Consider the following 20,458-nt stretch of genomic DNA (forward strand, 5'->3'; position numbering starts at 1 on the left):
TGCACACTTAATAGACTACAGTATAGTGTAAACATAACTTTTATATGCACTGGGAAACCAAAAAATTCGTGTGACTCGCTTTATTGCGATATTCACTTTATTGTGGTGGTCTGGAACCGAACCCGCAATATCTCTGAGGTATGCCTGTATTGCAAACTGTGTAAGGCAGTGGGAAAAAAAGTTCCTATAGACAAATCAGTGTTGCAGGCTTGTTTGTACCTGTGGAGAAGTATTGAAATGAATCTTTCCTGACCATCACAGGAATAGCTAAGCTTTTGCAAACAGTTAATTACACAATCTATGTATTTAGTCATTTTTATGCTGTGTTTGATCCACTTGAAGAGCTTCTCTGAAAAATCTATTTTTATATAACAGGAATTTTGATTGTCTGATATTGCAACATATTATTTTGAGTTATTAATTTATGGCATTGCTGTGCTACAACTTAGAATGACACACATGTGTAAGGGCCAATTCACTTCAGAGTTATCGGTACAATTTCAAAGTCCAGAAAAGCAAGATCCCATGATCTTATTATAGCTTCCAAAATTAAAATCAGGGAAACACACTATAACTAGTTGAGGATTTCAGAAAGCCAAAGCCTGTACTTTGAAACACCAGGCTAGCAAATTTGGAAGGTACTGAGGTTCTTTGTCAGATGATGTTCTTTGTCAGGTGATGTTCATTAAAAGAAATCCATGATCCCTATCAGTCTATGATCATCCTGAATACCCAGTTGATCCCAATTACACTGAACTGAAAACTGTTGCAGAACTGTCCTTCACTTTATGCACTGTTTTGTTCTTGACCAAGTACATTGTAAATATCCGTGGCTGTATACACCAAACTGCATGTATTATCATTACTTTTGTAATTGTTCTTGTCTAACAAGATAGTTAATATTCAAACTGCTCTTCTCCTGTAGATTCCGTTGGGTGCATCTATACAAGATGATTAACTTCATGTTAGTATAGTTTACTGCAAAGTAAGCATACACATCTATAAGTGTACATGCTTGATTCCAGGTAAACCTCCATAATCTGGAGTAAATTTGCTACCTGCAAATGCAAGTAGCAAATTTGCTCAGGATTAATAATGGTGCCATAGTGCTTGTGTAGACACCTAACCGGAAGTAAAACCTGCTCCTTCAACCATCCACTAGATAGCTCCTTGCTGCTGGTAGCTGCCAGCTGGTGGCTGCCAGGGTGGGCTCTTCCACAGAAGCCCAGATGGGGACTATATAACTCCAGGCCCCCTGCTCCAGGCCCCCTGCTCCCAGATCACTATCATGGAGCAGGGGCTGGGTCATCCTTATCTCCCAGCCTCTGCTCTGCCATCACAGTCTGGGAAATGGTCATCCCCAGCCTGAGCTCTGCGGTTGCAGTCTCCCAGCAGGAGCCCCATGGTCGTGGAGACAGCACTGGGAGCTTCCTGCTGGTGGGGGCTGGGGAACTTGTTCCCCATCCAACTCCTTTAGGATGGAGCTGAGGGCATGGAACAGGCTGAAGAATTCGTTCTCTCCCCCAGCTGCATGCTCACAGAGCTGGACAGGGAACAAGCTCCCCAACCCTGACTCTCTTATTACTATTGTGGTCATGGAGTAGGGGTTGGGATCTTCCGTCATGGGGACAGTTCCCTGCCAAACCTCGAGCTGGCTGGGACCTGCCCCTGACTGGGGCCATTCCCAGCCAGCTTCAAGGTGTGCAGGGAAGCACGTGCAGCCTGGAGGTGTCTGGGGACCCATCCTGCTTTGGGGTGCACGTGAAGAATTCTCCATGCAGCCAGAGGCTGGCCGGGAACTCTCCCAGTCAGGGGCAGGAGCCAGGGCCAGGAGCTGCCTGCTGCCAGGGCAGGGGGGCATTGTCCCTGCCCCAGCAGCAGGCAGCTCTCCAGCAGGGCCAGGAGATGTGTCTTCTGGCCCAGTGCTCCATACCAAGCCCTGGACTAGCTCCTAGGGGGAGCCTGGAGTTTCCCCCAGTGGTGGCAGGGCTGCAGGGAAGTGGGTGCAAATCTTCTCTCTAATCTTCACATGTGTAGACGTCTGTCTGAAAGGATTTATACCAGATTAGTTTACACCAGTGTAAGTTTAGGCCGAAGTAAATGCATGTGTCGACATGCTCATTGGCATTGTTTCTAATTAAAATAATAAAAAATACTAAAATGTGTCAATGGGAAAAATTTCAGTCATTGGAAAAAACACATTTTTTAAAGGAAACACAAGGATTTCTAAATGAATGTGCTTTAAATAATTGTTTCAAATGATTTTTAATCAGCTGTGGCCTTTGTTAGTATGTATGGATTGCTTAAGATAGATTACTTCTAAAGTGCAGATGTTGGGCCTATATTCCCAGTCCCGTGATGGAAGAAAAATGAGGGTGAAAACCTTCATATACTCTTACCTGGTAAACTTTGGAACTTGACACATGGCAGACACAATATATGCTCTTATCCTGGACTAGCTTGTTCCACGTTGCTACTCAATACCGTGTCAGTGGCGAGTCTGATTGTGCAAGAGCAGGATGTTGCATATATCATTCAGTAGACCTTATTTAGAAAAAGAGATCTTATGTTTCCTTTGTATAGATCAGATATGAAAAATTACCTAGTGCTTTACATTCTATCTTTGGGGGAATTGTTGCATCTTTGCATGGTATTGGTTTTTGGCAAATTAATCAAGTAGGATCTGTAACAGTTTTAAGGGCTGACTATACATTCTGAATTTCCAAACTCCTAAAAGGATTCTGGTCAGAAAACAGCAGAAAAACTCATAGCAGAAAGGAGACAACAAAAATAATAATGAAAAAAAATCTCCATATAAGTACCAGTAATAGAGGGTTTATTCCTGCAGTGGGTATCAGTCTCCACAAGTAAAAAAACATACATTTCACATTTCCTATCAGTAGATTTTAGGTACACCTTTGTTCACTCCTAACTGAATTAGTGTCAGTATTATAATTCAGCAGATTTCTGCTTTTCGCTCAAACCAGGATTAGCATTGACTTAGGCTGCAGGGCATTCAGGCTGCTTTTTTTAGCTATATTTCTCTGTAAACATCTAATTGTTTCAAAAAGTGATATACAGTATGCAAAAAACCTGAATTCAATGCAAATAAGTCTGTGCAGCTCTAAAGTTAACAGGTGTTCTCATTAGTGTAAGTAGACAAGGAACGATTCTTGAATGTTTTATAAACACTTATAATCATGGCCAAATATGTTCCTAGAAGTATAGAGCTATTTATCGTAACATCTCTTTTCTTATTGTGGAATCTCAGCATTTATTAATAGGAGATGTGAGTAAATGAAATGCCCAAAGTAGCACCTGCTTTTGCCTGCAAGCAATGCAGGTTTAAAAAAATCTGCTATTGCTGAATAAATCTAAGGGTAAAACTACAGCATCCACAAAACAAAATGTTTAAGCATATAACATCTAAGGGTAAAAAAACACAAAAAAACATGTACATCTTTAGCCTAACTGTACTGAAAGCACAGTGCACATCATCAGTTGGATGCTTTTTAGTACCAGGACTTATCATGTTGTGTTTTGTTCACATATATCACAAAGTGTGATAACGTGCATATAAAATTGGACAGGAGGACTATTCATCACTATGTCTTGTCCAGCTGGTAAAACTAAGAAATATGAGGTTTCACTAAAAAACCACTGCCAATAAGTGTATGTGTGGGTTCAGTAATAATTGATACAGATTGCAAAGGTAATAGCTGCAAAGGACTGCCCTGAGGAAATAAGTCATTTAGAGTAGTTTGTAGCCTTGAGTCTGCTCTTCTTTCCCTATGCAGACAAACAATATAAGTAATTTGTGTCTTAACTATTTACCTTTCCTCTTTTTTCTTCTCCTGTCATTTATTTCTGGGCATCTGTCTCTCTTCTCTCTTCCTTACCTAGCTTTGTTGCATTCCCTGCCTGTGCTGCTTGAAATCGTTATACCTTGACAATTGTCATCCAACGGTCCTTTGCCTGAATGTCTGTCACAAGTCTAATATACTCTACTTCAGTTATATTGTTTTAGAGATGGGACAGCCAGTTGTATTTCACCGACTTCACCAGCTGTCTCATTTTACTCATTACTTGATCCATAGTGCTATAGTTTAATGATATAACTTGCAGGTAGGAATGCAATGATGGTGTTTGGTGTGGAGGTATAAAGGTGGTGAGCAGTATTGGCTGCTGCAATAGGACAGTGTTCAATGTCATGGGATCCAGCATCTTCTGTTTCTCTCTGTGTTTTCCCTCTTTAGCTGAGGGAAATAGACAGCTGAGATAATCATATAGAAGAGGAAGAGAGAGAGGGAGAAAATACATTACACCCTTCAGTGGCAAAATGCCACCTGAATGGTCAAGCCTAAAAATAATTGGACGATGCTGACATCTAAGCTAGCCAGTAGTATTTTGCTGACAAAAGCTATAGACTGGTCAGACACTGACTGAACACGATTTCTGGAATTATTCATTTGTACCCTGTGGGTGTGAGATGTAACCTTGTTTGGACAATAATGTTTTCAGCTTGTGGCTTTGGGCTTAGTTTATAATCTACTATGGGACACTTCTTCAGCCTGAAGGGTATTATTTAAAAATTATGTTATTTTAGAAGATAACTGCCTTGTAAGTTCAAACAAAAATTTTAAAAAATGTGTTAAATTATAATTGTGGAAATTCAACTTGATTTGTGATGGGCTGAAAGTTTACATATATTTAGAGTGTTTTTGATGACTCTAAATATAGAGTATAACTGTTTTCTTTGCTATGATCTGATATGTCCTACTCTCAGATCCCAGTCTGAGCAGCCAGTCTTGGAATTGAATGGTTTTGCGTGAGCTAATGAGGAGAAATTCTCCAGACCAACTATTTTCCCTGTTAGCATTTACTACTGTAGCTTAGTCATTAGACAACATTCTCCTTGTCTGTCTCTTCCTTTGTTCCACATACATGTGCATAGCTGATATATTCACTGAGCAGAGAATTTACCAACTCTCTGGGATATACAAGAGATCTACTTTCATTTTGTGCATTTTTAAATCCACGCTTTACAGGTTCAAAGGTGGAAGAGAGGTCACACTGGTGAGGGAAAATAGGGAAGTGGCTTCTTTCAGGGTCTCACCCCTCAAGTGTGAGGAGAGAGGGACAGTTTGGTGAATGGGAAGGCATTTTCTGAATGGGTGGAAAGGCCAATGAAACATGGATAGGCCATTGATCCTGCACACCCATGGGATTGTATATAAACCTGTTCCTCAAGCCTGACCCTCTCCTGCCCCCAGACTAACAGATTCCATCTTTCAAATGTCCAAGATTAGTATAGAATTGTATTTTTTTTGAATGGGGCAGGGTAGCATTTTTCATGGTCCTCTTTTGGTCAAGGATCTGTTGGAGCAGATCTGGTAAGATTGCTTCAACTTAGGGGGTAGCGATGTCCACTGTACATACTTATTTCGTAGTAGTTCACTTTCTGACAAACCAGAATCAGAAGTGGACTTAGAAAAAGATTGTCCTTAAAGAAACAATTGAATGGATTTGTGGCTTATAGTTTTTGATACAATGAAAAACAATCCCTTTTTCTCTGTCCCCTATATTTTCTTCTAAGGGAGGGAGGGTGGAATAGCAACTGTAGCTTGGGACCAGCTGTGAAAAGACAGATGTTGACTATTAAGAAGGAATTATGACTTTTACAGTACACGTTTTTGCTGAATAGTGCCCAGATACGGTGAGTAAATTAAGTTGTGGCTTAATGAAACCACATCACCTGCATCATGTCTTATTTCCTACTTGTCTGGGACAGTATAGGCCAGATAACTTGGAAGGAGAATCAGATCATCCCACAACCTTTAGGATCCTCCATAACCAAGAAGAAAGGGAGAAGGTGTGTCTTGTAACGCAGATTCTTTCCTCATTAATGCCAACATAATTTAGAAAGGACATCTTACCAATTATCTGTAGAGCAAAGAAGAAAAAATTAGACCCAGGGACTTCTTTCCCCCTTCCAAGAAGTCAAATTTTTCAGTAGAGAGGATATTATAATTATTAATTCTGAGAACTTGCTGGGCAGAATTACTTGGGTATTGCAGGTGCAGCTTAAGTGCAGTTTAGAAAGTGGTATATTTTGAAAGCTTGACCCTAAACCTTAGAAATTTTGAATCCGCTTGAGATCCAAAGATGTGTGTAGCCTAACCATTTGTTTTCTTTTAACTAAATAACAAATTACCTCCATGAGCAGGTTATTTTGATATGATGACACCACTGAGGTTTCCAGCAAATGTACATGCAAATCAGTCATACCAAAATGCATTGAAAATATATCCTGGAAACATCTGGAAACAAATAGGCTCACAACTGTTAATGCTGAGATAGTTGTGAAAATGCAGGAGCTATTTGTTGCCTGTTTTATTTAGCGATGTTTGTATTTAGTATTAACTTTTACAGAGTCAGAAGAAGAAGGTAATTATAACATAAGGTCCAACATCTTTAGATACGTAGAACATTTTCCGTTGCTTAAAACAAATATTCCCAAAGAAAGTATAAAACATTTTTTCTGACTTGCAAAGTTTTTGCAGTCTATCATTTAAATTACTTAAATAAAGGGAGCTTTACTACTCCCAAAAGCTGAGAATATAACACCCTCCATGCATATTAGCTTGATCTTTTTGACAGACCAGAAAAGTGTTTGTGTGTGCCAATTAAAACAGGAATGGATCCCCAGTGGCTTGTTCGTCACACAACTTCTGAAGACTGCTATCATTGTTTGCTGGGGTAACCCTGGATAAGGCAGCTATCCAAAGTAAACAAACTTTTCAAAACTTTCATGACAGATGGGGGTTACAAATGCATTTTAATAAGAGTTACCAAAGCAACTTTTTTGCAATCAGCATATATTTACTTAACATCTAGCAACATTGGGAACACAAGGCAGATACTTTCTCACAAACTATTTTAACAAGTAACATTTTTTGGAAAGGTTGGTAAAAGACCTTTTCCCTCAAATTGATATTTTACCCTCACTTTTATGTTAACTTTGCTCAACATGTCAGAAGAACCATTAGAGGTCGGTAAAGCCAGACTGTAATTTGATAGAGACAATCTGCCTGATAATATAATTACTTTGGTGGTCATAAACATCTTTGAGTCCACTAAGTAATTTAACTATTAGAATAACCATGACAACCTTCACTTCATTGGTCATATGATATCACGGGTACATGATGCAAAGTGAATAAAGTGCAGTAGATAACATTTTCCCCCCTTTCCTTTCCTTTCCTTTCCTTTCCTTTTTTGTATTTTTATCTTGTATTTGTTTCTATTTTTTATAATAAGAATTTAACTTTACTGTAGTACACCATCAATGTGTATTTTAAATGGTCTTCTTTACTGCTCAGCACAGACATAAACAAGAGCCTGGATTGTTAAAAAGAAAAGGATTTTAGATCAACTTTCAACAATTCAATATTCCTTTTGACATATTTTTAAAAACTTACAATTCTTTGTTTAATTCAATTAAAAAATTAGCCAAAGCAAATTAATTAAAGCACTAAGGAGTGTAAAATGTCTTCAAACTTTACTTTAATTAAATTTTCGTGTTCACTAAGGGCATGAACAAATTTATACATATTTCTTTGTAAAGAATTTATTCTGATCCAAGGTTATAGTAATTTATATATATAAAAAACAAGGGAAAAAATCTTTTAGCCTTGCTTCTGGATGGAACTGAAGCATTACTGGTCCAAGGTATGCATGGGGAGGGGATGTTGGAAGCAAGTGTGTATTATATGAATAGACATTTTAAATCATATTCTCCAGATCAGAGTGTTGAATCAGACCCCTCAATCCACATGTGGAAATTGTTTTTCTCACAAAAAACAGTGATAGAATACCCATGGCACTGTTCCCACCCTCCGTTTTCATAGTGACTGGTTACTTAGGGATGGAGGGCTGATGGCCTTGTGCTGGATAGAGTACCCTGAAGTATCTGAGGAAGTTGAACAGCCTGGAGCATGCTTTTTTATGTTCCCTGTTGGGGTTGTAGTGGAGGATCAAATAACTAACATGACCAAGGAAGCTTTTGGGAATTTTGCCTCTCATCAATGCACAGGTTCCACATAAGCTGTCTGATCCTAGTTGCCAGGACATTTTTTATAATACACAATGGGAGACACCATTGTGCAACCCCTGTGGGGTGCATCTTTTGTCGTTAATCTTTATTAAGAGTGAACTGAGCAGTAATGGGGTGTTGCAGCCTAAGGATGAAGTAAGAGCTGTTGGCTTGTTTCATGTGCAATAATTATGGTATCCTTTTCTTGGCTTGGCTGTCCCTTCCATGGAGAGACTTTGCTATCCTTACTCCACCTGGGCCTACAATGTGCTTTTATCTTCCTTATGCTAGATCCTGCTTCAAATTAACTTATTTTTGTTATATACAATGCTTTTATGTCTACACGATACGCAAGTGCATCTTGATGTAATGTGTGTAGGTTGTAGCCGTGTTACATATCATGAAGATATCAGATTCACCCAAAGAACCTTGTCTTGATGTAACTGCACTTATCAGATGGCTTTGTATTATTTAGTTCCCTCAAATAAATGTAACTCTCTTATAAAGTGTATGTCAGTAATAACATCATTAAAGATGTCACCATGTGGCTGAAATAAATATACAAAGTAAATCAATATGCATATAGAAATGTGTATGTGTATAGAAATACAGGAATGCTTTAAAGATCTTGTGCAATATTCTTATGGCTATACTGAATTAGTTCAGTAGTTTCCAAACTGAGCTCTATGGACAGTCAGTGGATTGTGAAGTATTGGCCGGTCCAACAGTGCTCTCACCTCATCTTTGACTGCATCTCTGAAATGCATCAAAAGTCAGCTATAAATATATGTAAACAATTGGTGCATTGTAACAAAAATATGACTCAGTGACAGAGAGGAGAGAACAGAGGTGTAACAAGAAATTTTGGTAGCCAGGGCAGCAGTGGTTGCTAGGCTGGCAGCAACTGGGCCAGTAGCAATGGCTACTGCTATACTTGTGTTCCCTTTGGATTGGTGCCCAGAGTTACTACCTTGCTCATCCACCCCTAGTTAAGCTACTAGGAGAGAAAGTACTCTGTGGATGCATCTATATGTGTGCTTTAGTGCAGAGCTGACTAATAATCTCTGCTGTAAAGTGTCACAGTCTATCCGTGTGCTGGAATTAGGGTACAGTAAATTAATTAACTCTGCCATAAGATCGTAGTGCTGGAAATGCTACTATCTTATGGTGGAATGATTAAGTGTGACAAAAAGTGTGTGTAACTAGTGACAGTGGCTGGCTGGGGCATGAGGATGCTAAAGTGTGGGGGTTGTCCATTGCATGATTCCATACATTAGCACTCTCATGCCACAGCCAGCCCCCTGATTCCCAACACAACACCTAGAGCCTGGGGCTGACCCCCGAGCCTGCTGCCAGCCCGGAGCTGCTCCACCCCAGCTCAAACTACTCCTGTCCCAGGTGCACATGTAGATGCTGTGCCTGGAAGCAACTGACTCCAGCTAGAACTGCTCCAGAGTTTACTGTGTCACATTAATTGCACAGGTAGATGTGCGTAGATGTGAGTACTATTGAACTGTGATCCACACTCTAAAAAGATTTGTGATACACTCACACAAGGTTTGTAAGATGGCCTTGAGCACAACCTACCACAAGTAAGATAAAAGTTTTGTAGGAGCAAGTGTTGGTTGCTCATTCCCGGATACACTTTTATGTTAATTAATTCTATACCATTGAATTAGTATTAGGAATTTTCTTCCATGTTTTTCTGGAGATATTTAAACATCTTTCTTTAAAATGATAGAGTTAGAGTATAGGCTGCCACTGTTGCAGGGGGCTTGGTGTCAGGGGCTCATAAGTAGTTTTTTCTTTCTCATATGACTTTATAAAGCCAAACTTAACAATAATCCCTAAGAAGCCCAGCAGTGACATGTTGTAGGCATTTCACAAGTGCCCTCTTTTTACTATGTGCTGACAGTATGAATGGTAAATTGTTTGTAGTTTACCAAAGGATCCACTTTCTTTTGGGGTGATCCTTATGACTAGGGACAGAAATTACACATAAATAGGTTTAAGTGATTGGAAACTGGTTCAGATCTGTAATATAACAGAAGTTCAGTGCACATAAATGACTTTCAAAATGGCTAAAACTGGTTTATGATAAACCTGGATGGATATAGTATCAAACTTAACTGATTTTGTTAAATGGATTTATTGAACTTCTGTCCCACATCCCCTCCAGATTTAAATTAACTTAGTCCCCCAGCATCCCAGGATGTTTGCACCTCCCCTGCGAACCCCACCTATGCAAGGTGAGTGGGCTAGCTTTGACTGAGCAAGGAGGCATACTACAGAACCCCCTGGTTTCTGGCCTGGGCCACTCCAGATATGTGACTGCATTTTCAGAATCGGAAGTGAATGTCTGTTAACTTGCTTTTGGTTCCAATCTATGTAGCTTAGACTAACTTGCAAATATTGAATTGATTTAGCCTCTGGCTTTTTGATTGTCTGTACTTAGCCTATATTGCTGTGTCCGGACATACGTGGATGTTTGATTCCCCAGGGACAACTAGTGGTGGCACAGCTTGTGCTGCTGCTAGTTGTCCCTGGGGAATGCCTGTGCTACACACTCTCTAGTGTGCAGGAAGTTACTCTAGGGAGGGTAGAGGAGGCTGGGGCCCCTGGGGACCGTAGCAGTGGCAATCATGCCATGCAGAGCCTGGTCAGGAGCGAAGCTAGCCAGGTCCCAACTTTGGGAGGCACATGCTGCCTCCACGTGTGCTGCTCCTCTATTTTCCAGGGGTCAAAAAAACCCTTCTGTGCTGCTCCCTTGCAGCATGGAGAGCAACTGAACTGAAGTGTCTGTGGGACCACATGCCACACGACTGCAGTCATTTGGACATGGCCTATAGATACTTAAACTGGTTTATATTTGGACTTGGCTGCAATACGGTGCAAAACAGTCAACAAACAGGATCCAGTCCCTGAAGTGACTTTATTGTGGTGGCAGAACAAGGCACTGAAATTAGGGCTGTGCAAAGCTTCAGTAGATGATTCAATTCAGCAGAGATTAAGCCTGATTTGGTGGCCAAATTTCCAAATCCAAATTGAATCAGGAGACCCCTTAATCTCTCTGAATCAAATCAGAACCCTTTGAATTAATTTGGAGAGATTCAGAAAGATTTGATGATTCTGACATAGACACAGCTTTATATGTTTTTTCTACGTACCTCAAGGTACCAGGAGGCTCATGAATGCTGAGATGCTGGGACGAATGAAGTGTCCCATGGGAGCACAGCAGAGTCCCCAGTGCGCTCAGCAGTAGACCCGGAAGTGGATCAGAAGCACTTCCAGTCCACTTCTGGGTCCACCGGGGAGCGTGCAAGGGTCCCCCTCCATCCCCCAGCTTTGTGACTGGTGCCTCCTGGGTCTAGGGGATGGAGGGGGTGTCCCCCCACAGCAGACTTCCAAGCCAGGGGGTGCAGAGGGGGTCCCCCACGCATTTGGTGGTGGATCCAGAAGTGGATGGGAAGTACTTCTGGTCCACTTCCAGGTTCACTGCCAAGCATACAGGGAGCCCTCCCATGCTCCTGTGGGATGTTCCATCCACCCCCCCCCCATCTCAGAGTTCATGAGCTGTGCCTGGTACCTCAAGGTATGTAGAAAAACATTTAAAGCTGTGTCTATGGCCAAATCACTGATTCTCCAAATCAGCATCCTATCTTCAGATTCAGCCAAATCATATCAGAACAGTGATCTGAATCAATTTATCGAATTGCTGTCCCCAGTTTGGGCCAAATCTGAATCCAAATCGAATATGGCCTGTTTCACACACCCCTAACTGACATAGCTAAAAAGAGAGAACCTAAGAGTCCTGTTCATGGTCAACAGTTCTAACCATTTCATAGGATCATAGGAAAGGAGGGCTGGAAGGGACCTTACAAATCTCTCCTCAATGCTGAGATCCAGAATTTGTCCTTTGAAAAAATGATAAGCATGGAGAGAAGGAATACATTTAAATACATAGAGTAACAGACAGGATGAAGAAGGGAAGCTCTATGTATAGTTTGTTTTTGCATATATGTCTTTCATTTTTCTCTAGTCCCCGTATAAAGAGAGGGTGTGTTTACATGCGTTAATATTGAAGCATTTATGCCTGTTGTTAGTTATACATCATTTAGGGCTGTGATCATAAATTGTTCAATCACAAGGTTTAGTCAAAGCTAGCATTCTTTACTGATGTCTTTTCCCAAGGGTCTTGAAAATTCGATTGTTCAAAGTGCAAATATGGTTTAGCAATCCTTTCCAAGAATCATTTATCAGAAATCCTAAGGAGGTAATATATAAAAGTGGGATAGGAAACCTGCATATTAAATGGGATTTACCAGCCAAAGCCTTTGGAACTGCTTTCCTGTGAATGACTGGAATGGAGCAGAACAAAGTCAATTATTGACTGTAATTAAGAAGTGGATGCATTTAAACTGTAGAGAGCAGTAGCAGTCTTTTTGAAACTGTCTAGTAACTCTGAAGATTAGTCTGAAGAAAGAGAGAAAAGGACATGAACTATATCTTACAGAGAGTATATGTTAGATTAATTCTCTTCTTCCTATTCTATGATGTAGGGTGTTTTTACTAATTTATTCATAAATCACTGATAATATATGATTATTACCATAACACATTCAGACAAAGAAACTTTTAAAATGTATTTCTCTTTGGTCTTGTTAGCAATGAAGTATCTCTTTTGCATATCATACAGTACAAATGTTTATGTAAGGCAAAAATACTTGTATTTTAATAAAGCCTGAATTTACTGAACGGAAGACTGAACTATGTTGTGTCCTTCTTAAGCCTTCAAAATACAGTAAATCTAATTATGTATGTTGCTCTTACTTTGAAAATGTTATTCCTTTTCATAATTTTAATAATGATTTGTTTATACTGGAAGAGATTTATTATATTGGATTGTCCTCTGTGTTTAGTCTAATTCATTTTCTGCATGTGTACATTAATAAAATGTAATGTTATATAAAACTTTTAGTGTGAATCAGGAAAAGATTTAGAGGTCAGGTCTATTAACCAGTTACTTTATCTTGATTTTGACTTTTCTGGGACAAACATCTACTTGTTGATAAATATACCAGTGGTTAACATAATTAGTCACTCACTCTGGGCTGATTCTCAACTTCATTGTCCCACTGTATTTCCCCAACTCATTCTCAAAGTTCCCCACCTCCTTCATGTTCCTGATGCAATGAGAAGCAGGTCCATTCGCAGTGTCTGGGACTCCCAGTAGATCTTCATAGCATTATGTGCATGAGAGTTCTCTGACTTTGATCCATTCTTCATCCAGGGTTAAAATTGAAGTGGTTTTTTGTTACATTTGGGTCATTCGCAGCTTAACCACACATAACAATTAAAACCTAACAACTGCTGCCCTTTTAAAATGCTCTTTTGAAACATCTCCAAATGTACGTGTCCATACCCTATATGTGATTTACCTGCTTGTAAAGGTCTGTGTGTGTAGATGCTGCTATAGATAATTACTTGAAATTATGTACTCAAAGGTGTTGTTCAACTGTCTAATATATCAGACACTCAAGTTGTTAAATGAAATGTACCCTTTGCACATCAACATGAGCTCCAAGTCTGGGGAGATTAACTGAGATGGCAATACCACACCATATCAGGTCATTGTGTGTCAGTAAATATCCATGGCCTTCACTCAGTGTTTCCTCACGATTTATTCAGGCAAAAACAAAAAAAAACCCTTGAACTCAACATGATTCTTGCTTGAGAAAGACTTGAATAAGGGCCTCAGGTTTTGGCCCGGTGTAACAAAGTATGAGGAGTGTTTGAATGACTGACCTAATTTACAGATGTGTTTCACATGCTCTATAATCTACAGTCAATGCCAAGTCATTCTGTAGTGTTGGTTGTAGCTGTGTTGGTCTAAGGACCTAGGCAGACAAGGTTCTTTGGGTAAATGTGATCTCACAATTCTAATCCTCAAAGAGAATTTAACAAAACACCTTTCATAGACAAGCCTATGAACTTCACTTCATTAATCTACTAGATACAAAAAATCATGGAATAAATATAGACATTGGATTTATGGCACATTATAACCTGCCTGACCTCTGATAACCCCAGGTAACCTCTACATTTTACCAGGTACATTCTGTCATCCGGGCAACATTCCCCCTTTCTGCCCCCTACCTACCTGTCTCACACCTATTGTATCCCATGGCCTCTGATCCTCATTTGCATTTTCACAGAACTTCATTTTGCATGTTGGTTTTTGTTCCATCCAAGAGAATACAAAACAACAGCAGACTCTCCCTGTGCCTGAAGAAGGTTGTTTGTTCCCAAAAGCTTGCAAAGAACAAATTTTCCAACTATATAGTTGGTCTAATAAAAGATATCACATTTCCCCCAAAAACCTTGTCATTCTGAATGAAGACATGAGCATTTTTTTCTCCAAACATGCATAATTTCTGTGCACTTTACTACCTTCTATTCCAACATTAGCCAGTGCTCTTCTTGGTGACCTGGGTTCCCCTCTCAGTGGCTCATCTTTCACCACAGTAAAATGGGAACAATGATACCCATTGCATTTGTAAAATTCTTTGAGACCTTCTCCTAAGGACTGTATGTAAGCTAAGTGTCATTATTATTGTAACATTTCACAGAATAATTCAGAAGGAAAGAATAAAATAAAGAATTAAAGATAGAGTAAAACATACATATTTATACCAAGAATTGTTATATTAGACAGTGGAACAGCATGCAAAGGGATGAATATTCTTTTGGTATATATTCACATTGTGGGGTCAAAATGTAAATTGACTTGTATTTAAATAAACTATTTTCAAACTAGAATCTCAGGTGAATAATATATTTATAAGCTTAAATATAGAGAAATCAAATGTAAAAAAGTGTAATTATATTGGACTCCCAGTAGAAACCTAGAAAGACAGGAAATTTACAATTAATTCAAACAAATGCATGTGATTTTTTTCTTCAGAGTACTTTGATTTGAATTTGAACTGTCTGTCTTAACTTTGAATTTCCTGGCTTTTCTTAGCTTGTGTCACATTAATATTATTTTTGCTCTATTTATATTTAATATTTGTATTACTGAGACAATAACTTATTTGTTGTGACATAGTCTAACAGTTTCAGAGAGAGCTTCAAAACTACTTGGTAACTCTCAGTTCTTTATGAGATAATTACTGGCACAAAAGGAAGCATTTCATTGTCTATTACCAAAAACAGAATAAACCAAAATGATCTATCTTGTTCAGTTTGCTTACCTGTCATTCCCCTCCCCCCAGATCACAACAGTATCAGGAAATGAGTTCCTTCTTCAGTCGGATATTGACTTCATCATATTGGATTGGTTCCACGCTATCAAAAATGCAATTGACAGATTGGTATGTATTTGTTTTGGCTGTTACCTTTATTAATTAAGATGTAGCAATTTAAACTTCATTTGCTTAGGCATCTACACAGGTTTTAGACAGGCAGAAAGCTAGCTAGCTTGAGAGACTTTGCTTTAATCTGAAGGATATATAAATATGTATGTATATCTAGTAAAAAATGTCAGATAAACAAGGTTGTTGGACTAAAATGTCATTTGATTCCTGTTTTAAAACAGAATGCTGCATTTATTTCTCTGGAATAACAAGGACATTGGTTTACTGTGGGTTGTAAAAGCATACTAGCACTTAAAAACTAATGAATTTTTACATTTCTGTTTATGCAGCCTACACTATATAATCTTCAATAGAACTATTAATACATTTGAGCCTTTTATGCATTTTCATATTATTTATTCAGAAGAATAAGACTAGCAAATAATATTCCTTTGTAACTGATTGCTGTTATTCTCCCAGGAAGACTGGGGTTTCTTCTAAAAGTAAGTAGGGCTATATTTTTTTAAACAGTTTTTAATTACCCAACCAGATTCAGCTCAACCTTTTTTTTCCCCCTTCTTGCCACACTCAGTGTTAATTCCAAATTCTGCTTTTCTAATTCTGCCTGATACAAGAACAGATTTTCCTTTTTTAGGACATAGACCCCTCCTGATTGCTGTGAAGCCTAGTGAGAATATTATTCCGCTTTACTGCATTTTCTAATGGGTTTTTTTCCTTGAATTGTAATTGATTACACCTGAAAATGTGGTCTGGCTACACCTGAAAATGTGGCCCCTGCTACACATTATATATATTGTGCAATTAACTGGTGAATGGCACAATAAATGTAGACCAGCCACACATGCAAAGTAAAACTGGCCACAAGTGCAAAGTAATTATCATACAATCAAAATGACTATCCAGCTATAAAAAGAGCCAACCAGTTATAAAGTTAGTGCTTGAAAATGTGTACCAGTCTATAGCTGGTTTCAATCCAGCTTTAATTTGAATGTGATTGAAGGGCCCTATGATGCCTTTATAGGGGCTGATTTGAGTGTTGATTTGAAATTTGTTTAAAAAAATTAGAGTACATCTACACATGTGCTTTACTGTAGTTGACTAATTAGCTCTGCAATAAAGTGTTACCATATACACATACTCAGGTGTTAGGGTGTAGTAAATGAGTACTTAACTCCACCAAAGTGCATGTGTAGATGCTGACAGGGGAATGAAGGTGCATAAGTGTGAGAGGCTGCCTGCTGCCTAGCCCTGCACTTTAGCACCCTCTTGTCCCAGCTATCCCCCGCACTGCCCAATGGCACCACCCGGACCTCCTTCCAGCCTAGAGCTGCTCTGCCCTGGCTCAACCTGCTGCAGTCCTGGGTGCACATGTAGATACTGTGCCCAACAGCAGGAGACTCCAGTGCAAATTGTGCTGGAGTTTATTACATCACCTCAGTGGCATGTGTAGATGAACCCACAGGCAATGGAATCCTGTACTTGTAGGCTACAATAAGCCAAAAAGTGTTTGATCTGATGTGTGTTTTCATATTGCATATTGGATTGGATGAGCATACAGATACTTGAGCTGTGCAATTTTTTACCTGTGAAGGGCTTGCCCATACCATTTATACAGGACAAAATGTCCTCAGATCAGTATGGGGTAACCCCCATAACTTCTAAGATAATGTTTCCCCTTGAAAAGGCTTCTAAGTGATAATAGGTGAAGCTATGGCAGCATCTCCATCTGGTCTGATCATGAGGCTTGTGGGACTGAGCATCATCATTTACAGGGGCACTATGCATCTTGTTGCCAGCAGTCTCATTCTGGTTATCTCCTCTGTGGATGAACTGGGGCAACAAGGGAGCTCTGCATTCTTTCATTCTCTCCATCCCAAAATGCATACAGATCTCATCTAAGCCCAAAGCAGTGGTATTTGAAATTCAGCCTCTGTACAGGTTGTTGGACTACATGACCCATGAGGTGCCTTTCAATCCTGATTCTATATACTTTAATTTTCTAATAGATGAAAACATGTTTCTTTTCAGTATTTAAGAAAACTTCCTCTATGCAATAATTAAAAAACACACAGTGCACACATATAGGGAAATTATTTAAATCACTATGGTAAAAATTTAAGCCTTTTCTTTTCCAATTTACTTTGATATCTGAAATTTATTTGAAAAATTAAAACCTAACCATACCATTCATAAAACAGCAGCATTCTATTGAACCGAGTTTGTATTATATTGTCCTTAAATTATTACATCATCTGGTATAAATGTCTATCAGGTTCTAATTCTGTGTTAGTTTAATGTAATTTTGCATTTAAGTGCTACATATACATTTATAAAAAAAAAGGAAAAAATATATATTTCTAGCCAAAAGAGCAGCGTTGTACATCAAGAAACCTGGAGCTGAAACTTAGAAGATCATCTAGCAGTGAATTATTGAGCACCTTTGATACTGAGAGCAAAGAACCAAAAACTGAACACAGAAAATCTTTAAGTAAGTATTATTTAAAACAAAATAATTCTTTGTGTAAGATCATGTCTATTAGATACAGAATGTAACAAAAATGAGAATTAATATGAAGGCCAATTTTCTCCTTTGTTGTGTATGCATAATTTGCTTCTTAGGAAAGTGCAATTCCTACCCCCAAGTATCTCAACAGAGACATGATTTCCTAACCGAAAGAAGGTCCTGCAGAAGCAAAGACAGTTTTTAAAGGAGTTTATTTTAAGAAGCAAGCAACTTGGTTCCAATGCTAAATTCTGTTGCTGTCAGTTGATTTCTATTTCAGTAAAAGAAACGAATGTTAGTAAAGTAATTTTGTCTGACAGAAGTTTGTGCACTTAAGGTTTTTATGGAAGCGGCAGGTCACGTGTCAGACAGCCAGAAATCTAGCTATAATTTTTTGAAAGAGCTAAATTCCAAAGGCTTCATTTTATGATAAGAGAAAATGTTCTGAGTTTGCTGTTTTGTTTGATATGATACACACCTACTCATTCTAACTCACTTTCAGCTTTAGGCCCACATACTACAATGAGATGTATAGCTGTGTATGTTTGCCTGAATCTGATTCTATATATCTTGTTACAAAATCAAGGCCAGAGATATTTAGGTTGTATATGCCTTAGAATTACCACAGATAGGTGAATTGATTATTTTTTTCTCCTTTGTAAAAGGTTTTAGAGAGAGAGATATAGAGATACATATAATGAGAATCACATAATATATGTGAAAAGCAAAATTAGCTTGACACTCATTTTGCCAGCTGTATCCATATTTGCTCCCTCTGCCTTATCCAGTTCAGGAGATGTGCTCAGGATTTTTCTCTCTTCAATGAAATGTAAAACAGCTTGAATAGTCTTATATTTTTGTATTGTGCCTTACATTTTATGTCTCAGCTCAAGTATAATTATGGTCAGCAAATGGTGAAACAGTTTAGGGTCTGATGCTGTGTCCGTTGAAGTTAATGGCAAAATGCCCTTTAACTGTCTCACCACTTTCTGACCTCCCTCTTCATGGTATCATAAGTTTTCTTATATTTTTTTAAACTGTGATTTAGGAGACGGAGCAAAAGAAAGTTATCACTACCAGTGACATAAACTTAGTGTACATTTCTTTTTAAACCTTAGAGAGCTGTGAATAACTTTCTTGTTAGAGGCTATTTAAACTGTTTAAAAAATTGAAAGTATCTGCTGTGAAATCTTATTGAATTGAGGCTTGTATTTAAATAGTGTAGACTGGCTAGCTTCAAAAATATGAATCTGGAATTTTTTATGGCCCCTTGAGATTAAGTAATTATGTGGAATTAGAAAAATCATAGTATTCACTTACTTATTAGTAGTCTAAGCACAAACTATATTGTCAGTTTTCTGCCTTTGGCTTTCTGTGCCCTTAATGTTCACACAAGTATCGTCGCCAGAATTATTGGCAGCTAGAGCCAAAATTGCTTTAAAAAGGCATGAGAACTGGTAATGACACATTGTTAGCAGTTAACAGGTGGTCGTTTCATTGTCCAGTTTGACTGCAGAGCACAGAGAAGATATTTGCAGTATCTGCAAGTGTGTTTATAAAGTTATTATAAAGTTTAAACAGTTTTATCATCTTTCTAGTACTCCCGTGTTATTGGTTACTACAAGCAAAGTCAAGTAAAAAAAAAAAATAGATGTTTAAAGAATGTTTATATATCACTTAGCCTAACACAAACCAAGACATTGAAAGCTAAGGAAGACTTTCTTTATAGGGAAGAGAGGCAACTGGTGTACGTTTAAAGGCCCACGTTACCTCTAGATAATGTTAGTAAACTATCCAAATGCAATTCCTATTAAACTATATTTTCTTCTATATTCTCAAATGTTACAACTCTAAAAAGGACTCAGATATATGGTTCTAGATACTGAAATTTTCTGAGAGAAACTGCTATGCTGAGCTTCAGCCCAAACCATGATACCAATATATACCTCAGTTAAAGCCTAGAGCGGCTGCTCCTATGAAATAAGTAGTGCATTTTCTGTGCTTCTTTGATGCTTAGTGCTGAGCTTCCAAAAAGTGATAGTTATGTTTGACAACTTGACAATGGCTGCTTACATTCAAATAGGAGAATTCACCCACACTTCTCCCCTGCTAGAAAAACTTACATGGAGATGCCTAAGCAGACATTTGAATCCTGAGCCCCTAAAGAGCAGAGAGATTGCTGTGCTAATACTGCACAGACAGGGGGTGTCTGTGCACACATCTCAGCATGCTCTGCAGGCTCCCTCAGCCTGCCTGATGACAGATAGCAGCAGTGCAGAGGGCCATCCTAATTCATAGTTTCATAGTTAGTAGTGTTGGAAGGGACCTGAGCAGATCATCAGGTCCAACCCCCTGCCATGGCAGGAAAGACTACTGGGGTCAAATGACCCCAGCAAGGTGATTGTCTAGCCTTGTCTTAAAGACCCCCAGGGTAGGAGCCAGCACCACTTCTCTTGGAAGTTGGTTCCAGATCCTAGCCGCCCT

General features: G+C 38.7%; 1 protein-coding gene across 2 annotated transcripts in view; it reads left to right on the plus strand.

Moving 5' to 3' along the window:
• ARHGAP15 (Rho GTPase activating protein 15) overlaps positions 1–20,458 on the plus strand; it is a 511,110-nt gene that overhangs the window by 228,674 nt on the left and 261,978 nt on the right. For both annotated transcript variants that reach the window (XM_019554206.1, XM_019554205.1), the window contains exons 7-8: positions 15,370–15,468; positions 17,833–17,959. In XM_019554206.1, the coding sequence (XP_019409751.1) occupies positions 15,370–15,468; positions 17,833–17,959 (226 nt within the window). The remainder of the gene's footprint in view (positions 1–15,369; positions 15,469–17,832; positions 17,960–20,458) is intronic.

This window comes from Crocodylus porosus, unplaced genomic scaffold (assembly GCF_001723895.1).
Source record: "Crocodylus porosus isolate Cpor-Errol unplaced genomic scaffold, CroPor_comp1, whole genome shotgun sequence".
In the NCBI taxonomy this organism is placed as follows: Eukaryota; Metazoa; Chordata; order Crocodylia; family Crocodylidae; genus Crocodylus; species Crocodylus porosus.